Source organism: Catharus ustulatus, chromosome 3 (assembly GCF_009819885.2).
Source record: "Catharus ustulatus isolate bCatUst1 chromosome 3, bCatUst1.pri.v2, whole genome shotgun sequence".
NCBI classification, from domain to species: Eukaryota; Metazoa; Chordata; class Aves; order Passeriformes; family Turdidae; genus Catharus; species Catharus ustulatus.
In genome coordinates, this window is record NC_046223.1 from 12,612,822 (window position 1) to 12,628,416 (window position 15,595).

Below are 15,595 nucleotides of genomic sequence, written 5' to 3' on the forward strand. Positions count from 1 at the left end.
GGTGGTGTTGTGCACTCATGGGATCCTGAGTGTTAGGCTTAAATACCCAGCTCCTGGAGACATTAGGTTATGGCAAAACCAGCACTGTCAGCCCCAGATCAAAGCTCATTCTTGGCCTCTGTCTAGAAGGGTCAGTTTGAAAACACGCTGACCTCAGAATCCCATGAGGTGAAGAAAATGTGTAATGGTTTAGAGGCTACTTTAATATTTTGGGTTTTTTCCCCTCTGTCTTTTGGGTTTGGGACTCCTGAATCCTGACCTTGCAGTGATGCAGAATGAGGAGTTTTAGGGTGCTACTAAGTGTCCCTTTGGTTTTCTGTTGTGCACTATCACAGCTTGTTCTGGAGGAGCCCCTGAGCCAGAGAGACAGCCCCTGGGACAGAGAGATTGTAAATGCTATTTCAGAAGGGAGTTTGGTGGGGGGATTTTGGTGTCCCCATCCCACTGTGTCCCTCTGGGAAAGTCCAGGGGCAGGGAGCTCAGATGGTGCAGGCAGTGCTGTGGTTGCTCTGTGAGCCTCAAGCAGCCATCCTGGCTCTGCCTCATTCCCACCACATCCTGGAATGCTGGGAAAGCCCTTGTGGGGCTCAATGCTGTACACACCCTCACAGCCACAGCACATCTGTGCCTGGGAGAGGAGTGAGAAGCAGGGACCCCATGGAAGGGTCCAGCAGGAGCAGGGAGACACCAGTGCCGGTCCCAGATTGCTGCAGGCAGCAGTGCTTGCTCTCAGGCAGGATAAATGGTGCAGTTGCCTGGCCCTCCTGCTGTGCACTGACCAAGCCCCGCCAGTGTGTGCAGCACCCAGGGCAGGGGCTCTGTAGCGGGCAGAAGGCTGTGATGGAGACCAGGCACGCTCCAAGAATAGCCTGTGTTATTTTCACATCCTTGCTGTTTCTCAAACACCATTAGGAGGCAATCCTTTCCTCCAGGATTGCGGGCTCATCCCAGGGACAAATTTGCCTCAGCAATTTTTGCTGATTGGAAATTCACCTAGAGAGCAGAGTTGCCATTTGTTCTGCCTGCCCATTTTCCCAGCAGCCTTGTGCAGCAGGAACAGCAGCAGTGCAGAAGTCTACCCAACACGGGGCACTTGCTCACACCCTGGAATGATCACTTGGAAAACTGCATAACACCACCACCTCCTGGCAGAGGCACTTAAAGCCCTGTAATTCTGCTTTATTCAGTGAAGCCCTGTTGGTGTGGTATCCAAGCACCAAGAATTTTATTATTTTTAATTGGCACACAGATTTCTTTTTGTGAGGGAGAATTATTTGTGTGGGGCTTTGAGGGGTGCCACACGTGCACACCCACAGGAAGTTTATGTCTTGATGTCTCTGCTGCCCTCAGAATTTAAGGCGGCACCTCTCTTAATTAACTTTCCTGAGGGGATTTTTTCCTACACGAGGCCAGGATGCAGTGTACATTTTAATGGAAGCTGTCAGGAAAATTATTGATTTGGTTAGTAATGTTTCTGAAATTGTGCCATTCTGGTAATTCTATCAGGTTCTCTTTGAAAGCTTAACTGAGAGCATTTTTATATCCTTCATTAGTTTTTTAATACATGATAATTTCCCCTAACTCATCAATGCAAAGCAAGATCAGCTGCCTGCTTGGTAACTATTTTTCCTGTGTACAAACCTATTGCAGCAATAATTACAAACTGAACAAATAATAATTTGTTCAGATATTCATTATAAAATACAATTACACTGAACCGTGCTGCATTGTTGCACTCTTCACAGCCATCACTTGCTCTTGACTAAATGGTTTCATTAAAAGCATGAAGGGCAAACTTAATACTCTTCTGACTCACAGCAAACAGCACAAGAAATCATCCTGGCTGCTCCTCCAAGTGCTTGAGGTGTTTACCCTGAATGAATAGAAAATGTTGACTCTGCTGCCGAATACTTGTAGCTTAACAGAGGGGCTCTGGGTGGCCAGTGCAGATGTGCAAGGAGAGGAGAAAGCCAGAAATCACAGCAGTGTGGCCTCAATTTCACTCCCCTAGAGCATGGCTTTCTTCCATGTTTATGGGATTTCAGTGCTGGGACCTGCCAGGAACAGCAGAACCTCCTTCATCATATCTTGGAGCAGCCTTGGGGCTGCTTCAGCTTGTGCTGGTTGCTCGTGGGAAGTGCAGAGGAGCCAGGGATGGGACGTGAAGCATTTCTTCAAAGGACAGGGCATTCAGGTCTGGGCAGGGAGGCAGCAGTGGGAAAGCTGGTTTAAGTAAAAGCACTCACAGGAGGGCAGTGCTGTCAGGTGAGCGTGGGGGGAAAGAAAACTCAGCCAGAAGGCTGGCAGCAAGCACAGGACTGCAATCACTGCCTTGGCTTTTTGTTTTGTGCTGTTATTCCTTCTTATTTCTGGATCAAGATGAGAGCCAGGGGGAGGTCCTGTCCCCACAGCAGTGCCATGACAGTGAGCAGAGCCTCCAGGGAGGACCAGAGGCTGCTGGATTTCTGTCTCTGCTGTCTTTGCAATGACTTTGCACTGTAGGAAGGACCACAGCAGCACAGGTCCGCCACCCCATGCTTGTACCCCAGGTTTGGCCACCTGCTGGTGAGCAGCTCTCAGCCCTTTTCTCACTTTTCTGTGAGTCCCCTGAAAAGAGCTGAAAAACTTCTGTGGGTTTTTTTTTTTTTTTTCCCCTTGAAGAGCAATTTTTGCTTTATTGGGTGGCTCAAGGAGAAAATTTCTCTGCTGGTGGCCACAACCCCCTGTGAGGCTTTCAGCTTCTGTGGTGTGTGCTTGTGGCTGTGCTCTGAGCAGTGACTCTTCCTTTGGACCTGTCCTGATGATGCTCCAGGGGCAAATTCAGCAGCCCTTGGGTCATGTGAGAGGGAATTGCTGCTCAACACTCTAATGGGAGAGGACTAAACCTTGAAGGCTTGGGAATGAATGTGCTGCTTGTAAAGTAAAATTTAAGAAGTAAAAATCTTACCATCAGTGAAGCTTTCCATGTGCCTGCCCTAACCAGAAACACCATTTTTCCTGTGCATTACCTTCACAGAAAAGCTGCTAAGTCCAACATCCCTCTCAAGCTTGTAAATTAGAGCCTCCAAAGCCCAAACTGAGCAGCTGATCATGATGTTGTTCATGAATCTGCTGAGCCTGGGGAGGCAGAGCCTCTTCCATGCCCAAGCTTGAGCAGTGCATTGTGCTTCCAGGGGCTGGATCCCAGTGCTTGTGCCCAAGCAACATGTGCAAGCTGCCAAGGAGCTGTTCTATACCACAGGTTTTTGGAGAGGGACATGCCTTGCCAGGACACCTCTGGGGTGGTTGGCCCAGGCTGTGCCATGCCCAGCCATGGCCTCTGGCCATGCCAGGAGAGTGGCACCTGCAGGCTGCTGGTGCTCTGTGGTCCGTGCCCATCCTGAGGCAATCCTGGCCCATTGGCTCCTGCTCTTTGCTTTTGACTGTGCTGTCCCTCCAGCCTGTGCCACCAAAACCACTTTTCTGTCCACAGCCCCCTTCTCCTGCTCTTTCCACCCTCCTCCTCTACCTTCCTCTCCTCCTCCCGCTCTGTTTCTCCTCCTCCCTTTTCCCCCCTTACTCTTGAATCTCTATTTCTTCTTCTCTGTTCCAGCAAAACGATATCAATCAAGGTGATAGATGATGAGGAGTATGAGAAAAACAAGACCTTCTACCTAGAGATCGGGGAGCCCCGGCTGGTGGAGATGAGTGAGAAGAAAGGTGGGGGATGTGCTCCAGGGCTGAGCCCAGCCTGTGTGTCCCTGTCTGGCTCACTCATGTCTGGCACCTGCAACACCGAGCTCACATCCACGGCGCCTATGGAAAAGGGCAGGAGCAAGGCCACTCCCTGTCCCCCCTTTCCCCAGACCACCAGGACACGGCCTCAGCCAGGTGGTGAGGATGCTCCTGCCCTTCCCCATATGCCCCAGGGGGGATGTGCAGCCCCTTTCCCCCACCCAGCCATCTCTGTCACCACAGCACCCGGGCGGACGTGACCTGCATGTGTGTGCGACGCCAATCATGTGTTTGCCTTTGTCTTGTGTTCCCACAGGAAATTCATTACCCTTAGAGTACTTGACCGTGAGGAGTATGAGAAAGAGTGCAGTTTCTTCCTTGTGCTTGGGGATCCCGTGTGGCTACGACGAGGAGTGAAAGGTGTGAGAGTAAAACCAGACCAGCTCTCGAGACGCTGCCGCTTTCTCTGTGTCTCCCTACTCTCACACTACTTTCTCCTCGCTCTTTGGCTCCTCGTTTTGCCCTCCCTCCTTCAAAGCTTGGCCGCTGCACCTTTTTGCTCTGTTTTCTTTCCTCTTTCGTTTGGAGAGGACTCCATCCCACCCAGCAGGGCCCCAGGGACCACCCTGGAGCTCCCAGGCAGGCGATGGAGAGTGTCACCAGCCCCAGTTTTGGGAGTGCTGCCCTGCTGCACCCTCATTTAATCAAAGAGAACATCCAGCCTCGACAAGTGAAAAGGGCAATGCTGCGTCATTTTTATCAGAAGATAAAGCAGCTTTCGCTTGAAATAAAATGCATGGCCAGAGCAGTAATTTTAGTCTTTTCATACTGGCACTAGGATCTGAAAATAGACAAAAATCACAACCCGAGTAGGTAATACCGTGAGATGCAATCAGTTTAGGTAAATCAGGTTATGTTGAAATGAAGTTTCATGGCTCTGCATTGGATAATAGCTTCTCACAGGAATAATAAAAACAATTTCCTCTCTCATCACATTTCTAAACCAAATGCCAACCCTCCCAAAAAGACAGAGTTCACCTATTTTCCCCTGCTTTTTTTTTTTTTCTGCTAGAAAATTAAGTGAGGATTAATGGCAGTGATTGGTTCTCCACACTACTGGTGGCTGAGCAAGAAGCAGCTTTAGAGTTACTTAAGGGATGGACCATTCTTAAAGCCTTTGCAGAAGGTTTGGTCTGTCTACCTTGGAGCTGCTTTCTAATTTCTGGGACACCACCTCTCCCTCCAGCAGGCATTAGGCTGTAATATTTATTTGATCAGAGCAGGAAGGGCCCTCAGTGGTCCCCCACACTGAGTGGGGACGTGCCATCTTCCTCTTCAGCTCAGGTGCTAAATCAGCTGCATCGTCCGTTCCATCAGCTCCCCTGCTGGTTTACGTGACTACCTCACAAAAGCTGGGCTTAAAAATCCGACACTGGTGTGACTCAGGCACTGCAGGTGGGGTCTGTGTCATTAAATGGTGCTGGTGGCATCTGTGGAGCATGGACGGTACAGCCAGGATAAAGTTGCACAGGGATGACTCAACTCAGCAGCTCCATCCTTGCCCACAGAGGCCAGTGTGGGTTCAGCCTTGCCAGTCCATCAGGAGTAAACATGCTTTCCAGATCCAAGGTTTAAAAATTGTGGTCCCAGCTCTGGGGATCATGGCTGAAAGGAAAAGAAAAAAGAAAAAAAAATAAAATAAAAATAGCACTTCATCTTCCTGGTCACAAAGATAACTGGGGAAACCTGAGAGAAGGTTTGCCAGCTCGCTAGGTGGAAGGCAAGACAAAACTTTAAAGGACTATTTCAAGAAGCTATTTCCTGCTTTGGTCATGCAATTTTTTAATTTTACTTTTTTTAAAACTTTTTTTTTGTACTTGGTCTGGTACAAGAAGCAGTGAGGCAGGAGGGGCAATGTGCTCAGAGAGAGGAGGGCATTTCTGAAATGTCACCCCTGGGCTGTGGTGAGGCTCAAGATCCACCAGAGCACTAAGGGAGAGGCTTTTTCTTTTGTTTTGGAGATCCAAAATGTTGAGCAACAAGACCCTTGAGCCAAGCCTTGCCACAGACTTTTCTTGTCTCATTGTCTATGCCAAAAGTGCAGCTGCCACCGGAGCCATTGCTCCCCATCAGGCAGCTGGAGGAGGTCAAAGCCAGTAGCTGCTGCACGTGGCACATTTTGTGTCCCCCCCGGGGCAGAACTGCCTCTGAGACCAATGGAAGAGCTTGCACATACACTTCAAAGGGGAAAAATGAATTTTTTGGAGTGTGTCTTTTAACCCCATATCCACCCCATACTTGTAATGGTTTTTATTTTAAATCCACAACCCCATGAAACATTCCTGTTTAGTGTCTTTCTCTTAACACCAATGGTATCCTGCAGCCTTACAGATCTGAAATCTCTGCCCTGGGATCTGGTGTCTTTCTGTGGATATCCCTTTTGATTTCATTATTCATTTACTTTTCTTCTTCTGTGTTTGTCTCTGTCTCCTTCACAGCCCTGTTGTTGAATGAGCTTGGTAAGCGCGCATTCATTTCTCCTTTCCATTTTTCTGGTTTGTGTATTTTTGGAAGACAATCGATTTTGCTTGATGTTTTTCTTTGCTCACAGCATTCTCTTTTAGAGTGGTCAGCACTGTTTAAGTAAGCTCAGGTACCTAATGCCCCATCTTTCCTTAGAGCAGAGCCCCAAAGTCTTATTAATATTATGATATAAATATATTATATATATTATATAATAAATACATATATTAATATTATAAATATTAAGAGGTGGTACAAGGAGCATTTTTGGAGTGTGGTGCTGTTACAGCCAGAGTAAACCTGCCAGGACCCCAAGATACAAACCTGTGCCACTGGAATTAACCCATCACCTCTAAACTGGCATGGCATAAACAGGATTTCCTGGTGACTTGGGGATGTTTGGGGCTGGACAGGAAAGTTGGCCAATCCTTTTTGAAGAGACAGTACAGACTTTGCCTCCTGTCTTGGGGAGACTTAGAGCCTAAGCAGCCTTTGTATTTCCTGGCTGGCCACCTCCAGGATAGGGCAGCTGGGGAGGGAAGCAAAGCCACCCTCATTTTCCCCAAGGCATCCACAGCCCCCAGCACAGACTTTACCCCTTCCACAGCATATATTGGACACCAAGGGGTGGCAGCTTGCAGATGTGGGTTGAAAAGCCTGTGTTCAGGTCCCCCCCACTATCCCTGGGGTGTGTGTTGGGGAGCAGGGAAGGACCACCATGTCTGTATTGATGTGCAAATGCTAATCCTCATTTATTCTCTCTCTCTCTTCCCCTTTTTCTCATTTTTGGTTTCATCTAGGTGGCTTCACCATCACAGGTATGGATTTCTACTCTTCCCCTGTCCCCATGTTCCTTTCTCTTAATGGCCATATGCTCACCCTGCTCTTTCCTCTTGGTTTCTTCTTTACTTTTGTTCTGTCCTGGAGGGAAACTCTGGAACGGTAAGAAGGCTCTGAGCCGCCCCGGCTGGTCCCATTAACAGCGTGTCCTCTCACAGAGTGCTCTGCCTGCCACACACACTTAACCCCAGCATGGGGAGGGTGACCTGTCACCCCCCAAGAGACAAGCAGCCCCACTCCATGTCTTGGAGCAGGCTTCTCCATTTGGTCCAGCTGTGCCCTCCCTGTGCGCAGGGCTCTTTCCTCATTCCCAGCCTGAGCCACGTGCTCGAGCACGGCAGGAGGAGCAGGAGCCCATGGCTGCTTCAGATGTGCAGCCCCTGCCCTTCCCAGCAGCCAGACCCAGCAGCAGGGCTGGCTCCTCTGTCACGAGCCAGCCAAGCTTCCCTTCCCAAGCACAGGACAAGAAGGTCCTGGCTCCCACACACTGCAAAGCTGCCCCCTAGGAGCCCTGGAAATAATTCTGGCTCCAAGGGTGGGTCTCTCTGGCCTGCAGGAGAAGGGCTTTCCCTCAACTCAGTGCCACCTGAGTTGACCAGGGGCAGCCAGCAAGGGAGCAGCACTAACCCCGTGTGCAATAAGAGTGGAGTTTACTAACAGCACGGGGACAACTTGTACAGTGCCTGCAGTCCCCCCTGCTGATCTCCTGCTGATCACTTCAATAGGCAAACCTGTCTTCAGGAAGGTCCAGGCTAGAGATCATCCTCTTCCTTGCACTGTGATCTCCATCCAAGGTACCTGTGGAGTGGCACCATGTCAGTCTCAGGTGGACTGACTGGGGTGTTTGCCTGCTGACAGATTGACTCCAGTCCTGTTTAGCCCTGATGTCCTTCTGCCCATCCTTCAGGCGCACTGGGAGGGAGTTCACTGTACCTGCACAAAGGACAGTGACACAGCGCATGCTGCCTGCAGTCCCCCAGAGGTTGCATAGATGACAGTGGAGGTGCAGACCTGCTTCTCTGATCTCATAGTTTCTCTGCTGCCTTCTCTTTTAGGGTTTGGAGCCAGGCACTGGCCTGTGGATGGCTTCTTGCACCTGTGCTATTTCCTCCAGCCCCTCCATCACAGCAGGCATTGGCTGCCAGCCCCCTGTCCAAGGCAAAGCCCTGCTCTGAAGGAGGCAGAGACAAGATTTCATACGTGTCTCAGCCCTGGGGCTGCTGACAGTGCTCTCTTGTTGTAACAGGCTGGTGGAATTGCCCTGACCTGGAGTGCTGGGGAATGGAGCAGCCTTAGTGCTGATGTTTCCCCTTCCCAGCATCCCTGTGGGACAGGCAGCAAGTACCAAGCAATAAGCTATTCCCCAACCCCAAGATGAGCAGGACTCCTCCTGAGGTTGGATGAGTTGCAGACATCTTGGTAGCATTTCATAAAACTATCCTGTCTGTTGCTCCCTGAACTCCTTCTCCACTGTTCTGTCACTCACACTGCCATCTGGAGGCCTCCTGACCTTCCCCTCTGACACAAAGCCAGATCAAGAGTGACCAGCTGAGCCTGGTTCACCCACGGGCTCTTTGCTTTGCAGAGGAGAATGAGGAAAAGCAGCCACTGACCAGCAAGGAGGAGGAGGAGCGTCGGATCGCGGAGATGGGGCGCCCAGTCCTGGGGGAGCACACCAAACTCGAGATCATCATTGAGGAATCCTATGAGTTCAAGGTACTGTGCACATCCTGCATCCCTGTTCTTCTTCTCCCTGGCTGGGGACCCTAATTTTGGGTTTGCACAGCACTGGGAGGCACATGTTGATGGTATTGGAGCAAAGCAAGAGAGTGGATGGAATCCCTCACAAAACAGGAACTGGGATCCCAAATGCTGCAGGTTGCTTTAAAACGTGAGCCTGTTCTCACAGTGAGTTCTACACTCTGGTCCTACTCACAGGCAGCCTTGAGTGAGCCCCAAGCCTGGCACTTCCAGTGCAAAGGGCTGATGACCCCAAATGCTAATAATGGAATGCATGTGCCAGGCCAAGAGCAGAAAACTGGCCATTTCATAATCTTTCCCATTTTTCTGTAATATAAAAATACAACTGGCCACCCTTAGGGTGGCTCTGAGATGGTTCAAACTCCCATCCATGGATCAGAGGTTTCCAGAGGTCTCTTTTAGCAGCGGCAAAGGGAAGTGCAAGTACAGTAATTTCACGAATACAAGCCACACTGAGTATAAGCCGCATCTCTGGGTGTTGGCAAACATTTCGTTCTTTGTCCATAAATAAGCTGCACCTGAGTATAAGCCACTGTGTCGTTTGCAGCGAGGACCCGCGTGCAACAAAGTTGCCAATTAGTAACAGAACCGCGGCAGGGCAGGGTTTACTGGCTCGGCTCGGGCCATGAGGGCTTGGGGCTGCCGACAGGGCTGGGTGGCCCAGCTCGGCGATGCCCTCGGTGGGGCCGCTCGGGGCCGGCCGCCGCTGCCTCTGGGCTCACTCGCCCCGGCCCAGCGCTGCTCTGCAGTGGCAGGAGGGGCACAGAGCCCGCCAGCACCCACGGTGGCAGTGGGAGGCGGGGATGGAGCCGCCCCGCTCCTGCAGCGGCAGCACACGGGGATGGGAGCCCCCCCGAACCGCAGGGCCAGCAGCACGGAGCCCCCTGCCTCCCCCCAACTGCGGGGCCAGCAGGAGAGAGTCCCTGCTTCCCCCGAGCTGCAGGGCTAAGCAGGAGAGAGCTGCCCCGCCTTCCTCACCCACTGTGCTGCCCGCACAGAGCAGCTCCACCAACCGCACTACAGAGTAACCAATTTGTAACAACCGCGTAAATGCCGGGTTTTACTGGCAGGAGCTCGACTTTGCAGTTTGCACTGACTCGGTTTGCACTCCCGAGGTTGAAAATGTCAGAAAATTATTCACATATTGGCCGCTCCTGAGTATTAGCCGCATTTCCAGTGTGGGAGCAAAATTTTGGTCAAAACGGTGCGGCTTGTATTCGTGAAATTACTGTACTTACATTTGGGTTTGCTGCTGGGGCTCTTAAAATCTGCTGAGCTTGTTCCATGAACACATGGCCATAAGCACTGGCACTGGGGGGTTGCAGCCCAGTATCTGCAGCCCCTAATCCTCTTCTCTGCATCTCCATGCACAGAACACGGTGGACAAGCTCATCAAGAAGACGAACCTGGCCCTGGTGGTTGGCACGAACAGCTGGAGGGAGCAGTTTATCGAGGCCATTACCGTCAGCGCGGGTGAGTTTGGGCCACAGCTCCAGGTGAATTACCATCACCCTGGCTCTCGGCTCAGCTTGGCTGTATCACTAACACAGACTGCACTGGAGCGGCAGGAGGCAAAACAGGTGGCAGAGTTATTTACAGCGTCTGCATAAACAAGGCAGCTGATGAAACCCTTTTGTGAGGGCACCTTGTCTCATGTGTAGGAAACCTTCTGTGTGAAGTTGTCTGTAGCACCAGGCAGAGCAACACCTTGGCTGGCAGCAGACGGCAGAGGGGGAAAAGTCAGTTCAGTGGGAGAGATCTGAGAGGTGAATGCAGTGTGGAAATTCAGAGTGGCATAAATGTTGCTGGTGTGAAGTAACAGTGCTCCCCTTCCCTGGTTCTCCCTGTACCTCTGCGGTGAGGACAGCGCAATAGGCAGGGTGCAAACCCTGAAGGCAGTCACTCTCTCTGAGCCAAAATTTGCCCTACTTTCTGGAACTCCTGCTGCCCCAGCTGTGGCTGGAGGATCATGGCAGCAGCCCAACAGCTGCAGCAGCACATGGTATCTGTGGCTGAGGAAGATCCTGTGTGATCCTGTCTTCCCTCCCTTAAAGAATTGCCTTTCCCTCAAATGCCCCACCGCACCCTTCTCACAGGTGCCAGTGCCACATTTACCAGAATGCCCAGTACAGGATATACTGTCATACCCATGTATGTGGAAGAAGAAAGAAAGGTCTCCTCCAGATGTTGTTCTAACAGCTGGAAACACTATTATTTACTGGCTGGATGTTGCAACCTCACAGCCAAGCCTGGGCTTTGTGCACACATTAGGGCAAAATCCACCAGTTTAAATTAAATCCCTGGGGAAGGCAATTACCTCTCATCTAATTGTGCACTGAAATGCATGGGGGAGCTCTCAGGTTCCTACCTCTAATTCTGTTATACAAGGTAACCTCTGCCCAGCCCCAGGTAATTAAAAATTATGGCAGTACCATTTTCCCTCTGCCTCTGGAAAACCAGTGCAGGACACTGTGCAGCAGCTTCCTCCTCAGATTGTGATCCCTCCTCTTGTAGCACAGTTCCTCTCAGAGCCTCCAGGCAACAGCCTCCCATTATTTTGCATTCAGCATGAACTTATCATGCAAGACAATCCTTGCTTCAGGTTTTGTAGCTAATATGGCCAAACTAATCTACGCCAGAACCAATTATGTAATTGCATCCCATGTTAAAGCAAAGATAGTCACTGATGGCTGGATCCCGTTTCTGTGACACATGTGGAGACTGCAGTTACGTGAAACCCTGTTGCCCCCATGTCTTGAACATACAGCCATGATCAGAGCTAACAGATGATTAACAAGCATTTAAAATAAAGGGGGTGTATTTTGGCGGACATGAGCTGTCCTTGCAGTTGTGGATCAGTAGTTTGTCTCTGAGCTCTGGAGGTACCCAGGCTTTAGCTCCTCAAGCTTTGTGCCAGATAAGTTAAAATGCCTGAAATGCTGGAGGTTAGGTTTGAACTTCTTCCCCCACAGCTCACCCTGGATACCAGGTGAAAGTCACCTGTCACCACTTCAAATTGTAATATCCCAGCTGAGGAAACAAACATTAAACCCTTATTTCCCACCCAGTGAACAACTCAGGGCAAGTTTGCAGGGGGACAGAGCAGCAGAAGATGAAATCTGAGGAAGGCCAGTGCAGGTGAAGACAAGGCTGTGCCACCTTGTGTTGTGCCATTCTGGGCTGTCCAGAGACTGGCACTCAGCTCCTTTAGTCTGCACCCAAAAGCTTCTTCCACAGTAAAAACATTCTGGGGCTTGCAGGCCAGTTTCTGAATGCACCCCTGAGTCACCATCCAGCTCCACTCTGTGTTCCAAGTCACCTCCACAAGATTTGACCAGGTCTTCAAAAGAGAGACATCATGGCTGCTTAACAAAATGACAGACAGATCTGGATGAGTGTTGTGACAGTGGCATTCATGTTCATTTTTCAGTCTGTTTCATCATCTCCGTAAAGATTTAGGTCCATAGTAGTCCTGATGCCACCCTGAGCTTGGCAGAGGATTGAAATACCTGCTACAGAATTACAGCACAGGCACAGCATGGTGTATCCTGCCATTAGCAGCCTTTGCATGTTGAGGAAAAACACAGGCCAACATAGGCTGGAAAACTGTTCCTTATCTTCACAACAATGCACAAGAATAGGTATTTATATCTGCCAAAATAATAATACTGATTAGCTCCTCTTTCTGCCATAGTGACTTTGAAGATCCAAAGCTTGCATCCTTCTATTGCTAAGGAGCTTGTCCAACAGCCATGCAGGAACACCTGGTGGTCCAGATCCTTGTGGGGAAAAAAAAAGGCATCAAAGATCTGGGAAATCACCAGACAAAATTCAAGGGATGCCTTTAACACGACTTACAGAGGCCTTGGAATACCGAACATTCGTGATTTAGATATTCATCCTTGTTTCTTAAGGGCAGCAGGAAATCTCTCACTGACTCAGTTGGAAAAGTGTCACCTCTCCTTCAAGTCTGGGAGTGGTTCCAGTGTGAGCAGGAGGAGTTTCTGACTATGCCCCAACAGTGATGCTGTGCACTGTGCCAGGCTGGGGAAGCCCCACATTTGCCATGCAGCCTGCCCAGGGCACAACCTGGCCAGCAGGCTCTGCAGACAGCTCCTCAGAGCTGCAGGAGTCAAGCAAGGGGTCAGCAGCCCCAGTGGGACCCTGGTGGGGTCAGCCCCACACCGTGGGGACTCCCTGCAGGCTGGATGCCAGCTGGTTTTGCAGAGACAGGTGAGGTGCCAATGCCTGGAGCAGGAAAGGGAGTTCCCACTGACCTAGGAGAGACATCAAGGAATGGGCAACCAGAGCTTATAGGGAAGCATGTGAAGGGGCAGGGAAATGCAGCAGGGAAGGGCAGCCAGCAGTGATTATGCAAGGAGGCTTCAGGGCAGGCAGAAATCCATTTCTTATCCTGGTATGCAGCAAAGGTAAGGTGAAGTGCCAGGGTAGCTCAGCAGCCATCAAAGCCAGCTGCGTTTCCAGAGAGCTGGAAGCAATTGCAGGCACTTACGGAAAGCAGTTCAGAGCAACTCAAAAGGGGCTTCCCTGTGGGAGTCTCCACAAGGCAGGAGGTGCTCTGGGTGGGTTTGCCTGCCCCAGTCAGCTCCAGCCAGCACGAGGCTGGTGATTTCTCACATCTTCAGGGGGAAGGGATCTAGGGCAGGGGCTGAGTCCCAAAAAGCATCTGATGGTTAAACTGAGGAAGAGGTGCTGGCACCAGGTTCTGCATTTTCTGAAGTGCAGGTTGTTTTATTAAACCATAACCTCTGGGGTTTCTCTCTATGCTGTGGAAAGGGGCAGGGTAAGGTCATCGAGTCCCTCTGATGATTGTTCAGAAAATAAAATATTTGGAAGCCAAGGCCTTCCAGGGTCCAAATCACGAGACACAGCATTTTGGGAGCTGTGGTCTGCACAGGAGCTTTGCCTGACCTCCCTCTGGATGAGCAAACCTAATCAGGTGCTGCTGGTTTTCCCCAGGGGAAGATGATGATGACGATGAATGTGGGGAGGAGAAGCTGCCCTCCTGCTTTGACTACGTGATGCACTTTCTGACCGTCTTCTGGAAGGTCCTGTTTGCCTTCGTGCCCCCAACAGACTACTGGAACGGCTGGGCTTGCTTTGTTGTCTCCATCCTCATGATTGGCCTCCTGACAGCTTTCATTGGTGACCTGGCATCCCACTTTGGCTGCACCATTGGCCTGAAGGACTCGGTCACCGCCGTCGTGTTTGTCGCCCTGGGGACATCGGTGCCAGGTGAGCACAACCAGGGGTTTGGTGTGAGAGTCCATCTCCACCCAGGCTGGGCTTGGGCTGGGGGAGAGCTGTGCTCTGCAGGGTCCCACAGCTCAGGTTTGAGATACATGTGGAAATTGGTTTTCAGTCTCAGTTGGGCTGGAAGGATAGAACCAGGATGTGGATTCAGTCCCATGGGAATAATTCCAAGGGCCATCCCACTGCAAAGACTGTGAAGTATCTATTTCTGTGAGCACCTTCCTTGGTATCTACTTTCAGAGTGGGAATTGGTCTTTGGTTAAAATGCTGCCTGTGTTGGCAGTCCTGCATTTTAAGCATCTGCTGCTTTAACCTTGCTCCTGGGTGAATTAAGTGTGAGTCTGTACTCAGGGCACACTTTCCAGCATGGACACCTTGGTGTGAGACCAGCTTCAGGTGGATCAAGGGGAGGTTGCTGAGCTAGGGGAGCTGCTTGGAATGCAGCTTGTGAAACTCTCGGGATTCCCATGTCAGCTTGTGTAAGAGAGCCTGTGCCCTTCACTCACCCTCTCCATGTGCTGGGCTGGCAGAGCCTCATCTCTGAACAAGGGGCTCTGACCCACCCCAACCATCCTTGCATCGGTCACACCTTCCCTCACCACCTTCAAACTTCCAGTTATCAGCACCCAAACGCTCAAAGATCCTGAAATTGTCCTAATGCTACCAAAGGCAAAGAGAAGAAGCAGCAGAACCAAAAGAAAAAACAGGTCTGGGGCAAAAACAGAAGAAGGAGCATCTTTTAGACCTCTGGCTATAGAGGCTTTAGGCAGAACGTTTGCAGGACTTCTTCATGTTTGACCCTGAAAATCTTCCCTTCTGCTTTTGCCTACAAAAAGTGGCATTAAAGAAGTTCTTTTTTGGGACACATTGGGCTAGTCTTGTTTTGGTTGGCTCGCAGGCCATGCTGTGTTAGCTGGGTGCTGCTTGAACTCCACATTCCAGGAGATGGGCAGGCCCCAGAGGAGAGTGCAGAGAAATCAACACTGGCAGGGACCTTCCCTGCATTGAAAGCACTGCTCAGACTTGCAGAAGTGCAGGTGGTTGTTTCTACACTCATCCCTTCTCCCTCAGTGGTAGCTGCAGAGCCATGGAAGCATCAGCACTGTCCCACAACTCTGGAAAATGTCTTTTCCTTCCCCTAGCAATCAGGTGCATTTCCATGACAGCTTTTTTATAAAAATTAAGCAGACTTTTGATTTCTTTGCTGCAAATGGACCCTGTCGTTGTGCTTACATGTGCCCATCCCTTCCTGTTCCATGGAACTGGATCTTTGTGCCAGGCTGCACTTTGCCATCTCACCTTGGAGCCCACTGAGAAAAGGAAAGGAAAGGAAATTCTGTAGAATTTTAAAATGTGGAATATGATCTCCTTGTTTTATTTTCCTGAGGCACATTGGGCTGCCTGTACCCAAGGTGATCTGGGAGTGCAGGTATGTTCAGGACTCATCTTCTCATTGTCAGCTGAGAGTGCTCACCTGAAGAAA

The 15,595-nt window shown here is 50.5% G+C and overlaps 1 protein-coding gene across 6 annotated transcripts in view; it reads left to right on the forward strand.

Moving 5' to 3' along the window:
* The window catches only part of SLC8A1 (solute carrier family 8 member A1), a 112,399-nt gene that overhangs the window by 84,521 nt on the left and 12,283 nt on the right, over nucleotides 1–15,595 (forward strand). For 2 of the 6 annotated variants that reach the window (XM_033055907.1, XM_033055909.1), the window contains 6 exons: nucleotides 3,593–3,699; nucleotides 6,213–6,233; nucleotides 7,038–7,055; nucleotides 8,663–8,793; nucleotides 10,212–10,311; nucleotides 13,819–14,094. In XM_033055907.1, the coding sequence (XP_032911798.1) occupies nucleotides 3,593–3,699; nucleotides 6,213–6,233; nucleotides 7,038–7,055; nucleotides 8,663–8,793; nucleotides 10,212–10,311; nucleotides 13,819–14,094 (653 nt within the window). Of the gene's footprint in view, nucleotides 1–3,592; nucleotides 3,700–4,030; nucleotides 4,135–6,212; nucleotides 6,234–7,037; nucleotides 7,056–7,164; nucleotides 7,180–7,802; nucleotides 7,872–8,662; nucleotides 8,794–10,211; nucleotides 10,312–13,818; nucleotides 14,095–15,595 lie in introns of all 6 variants that reach the window. The other 4 variants (XM_033055913.1, XM_033055910.1, XM_033055912.1 and 1 more) reach the window with 4 other exon arrangements.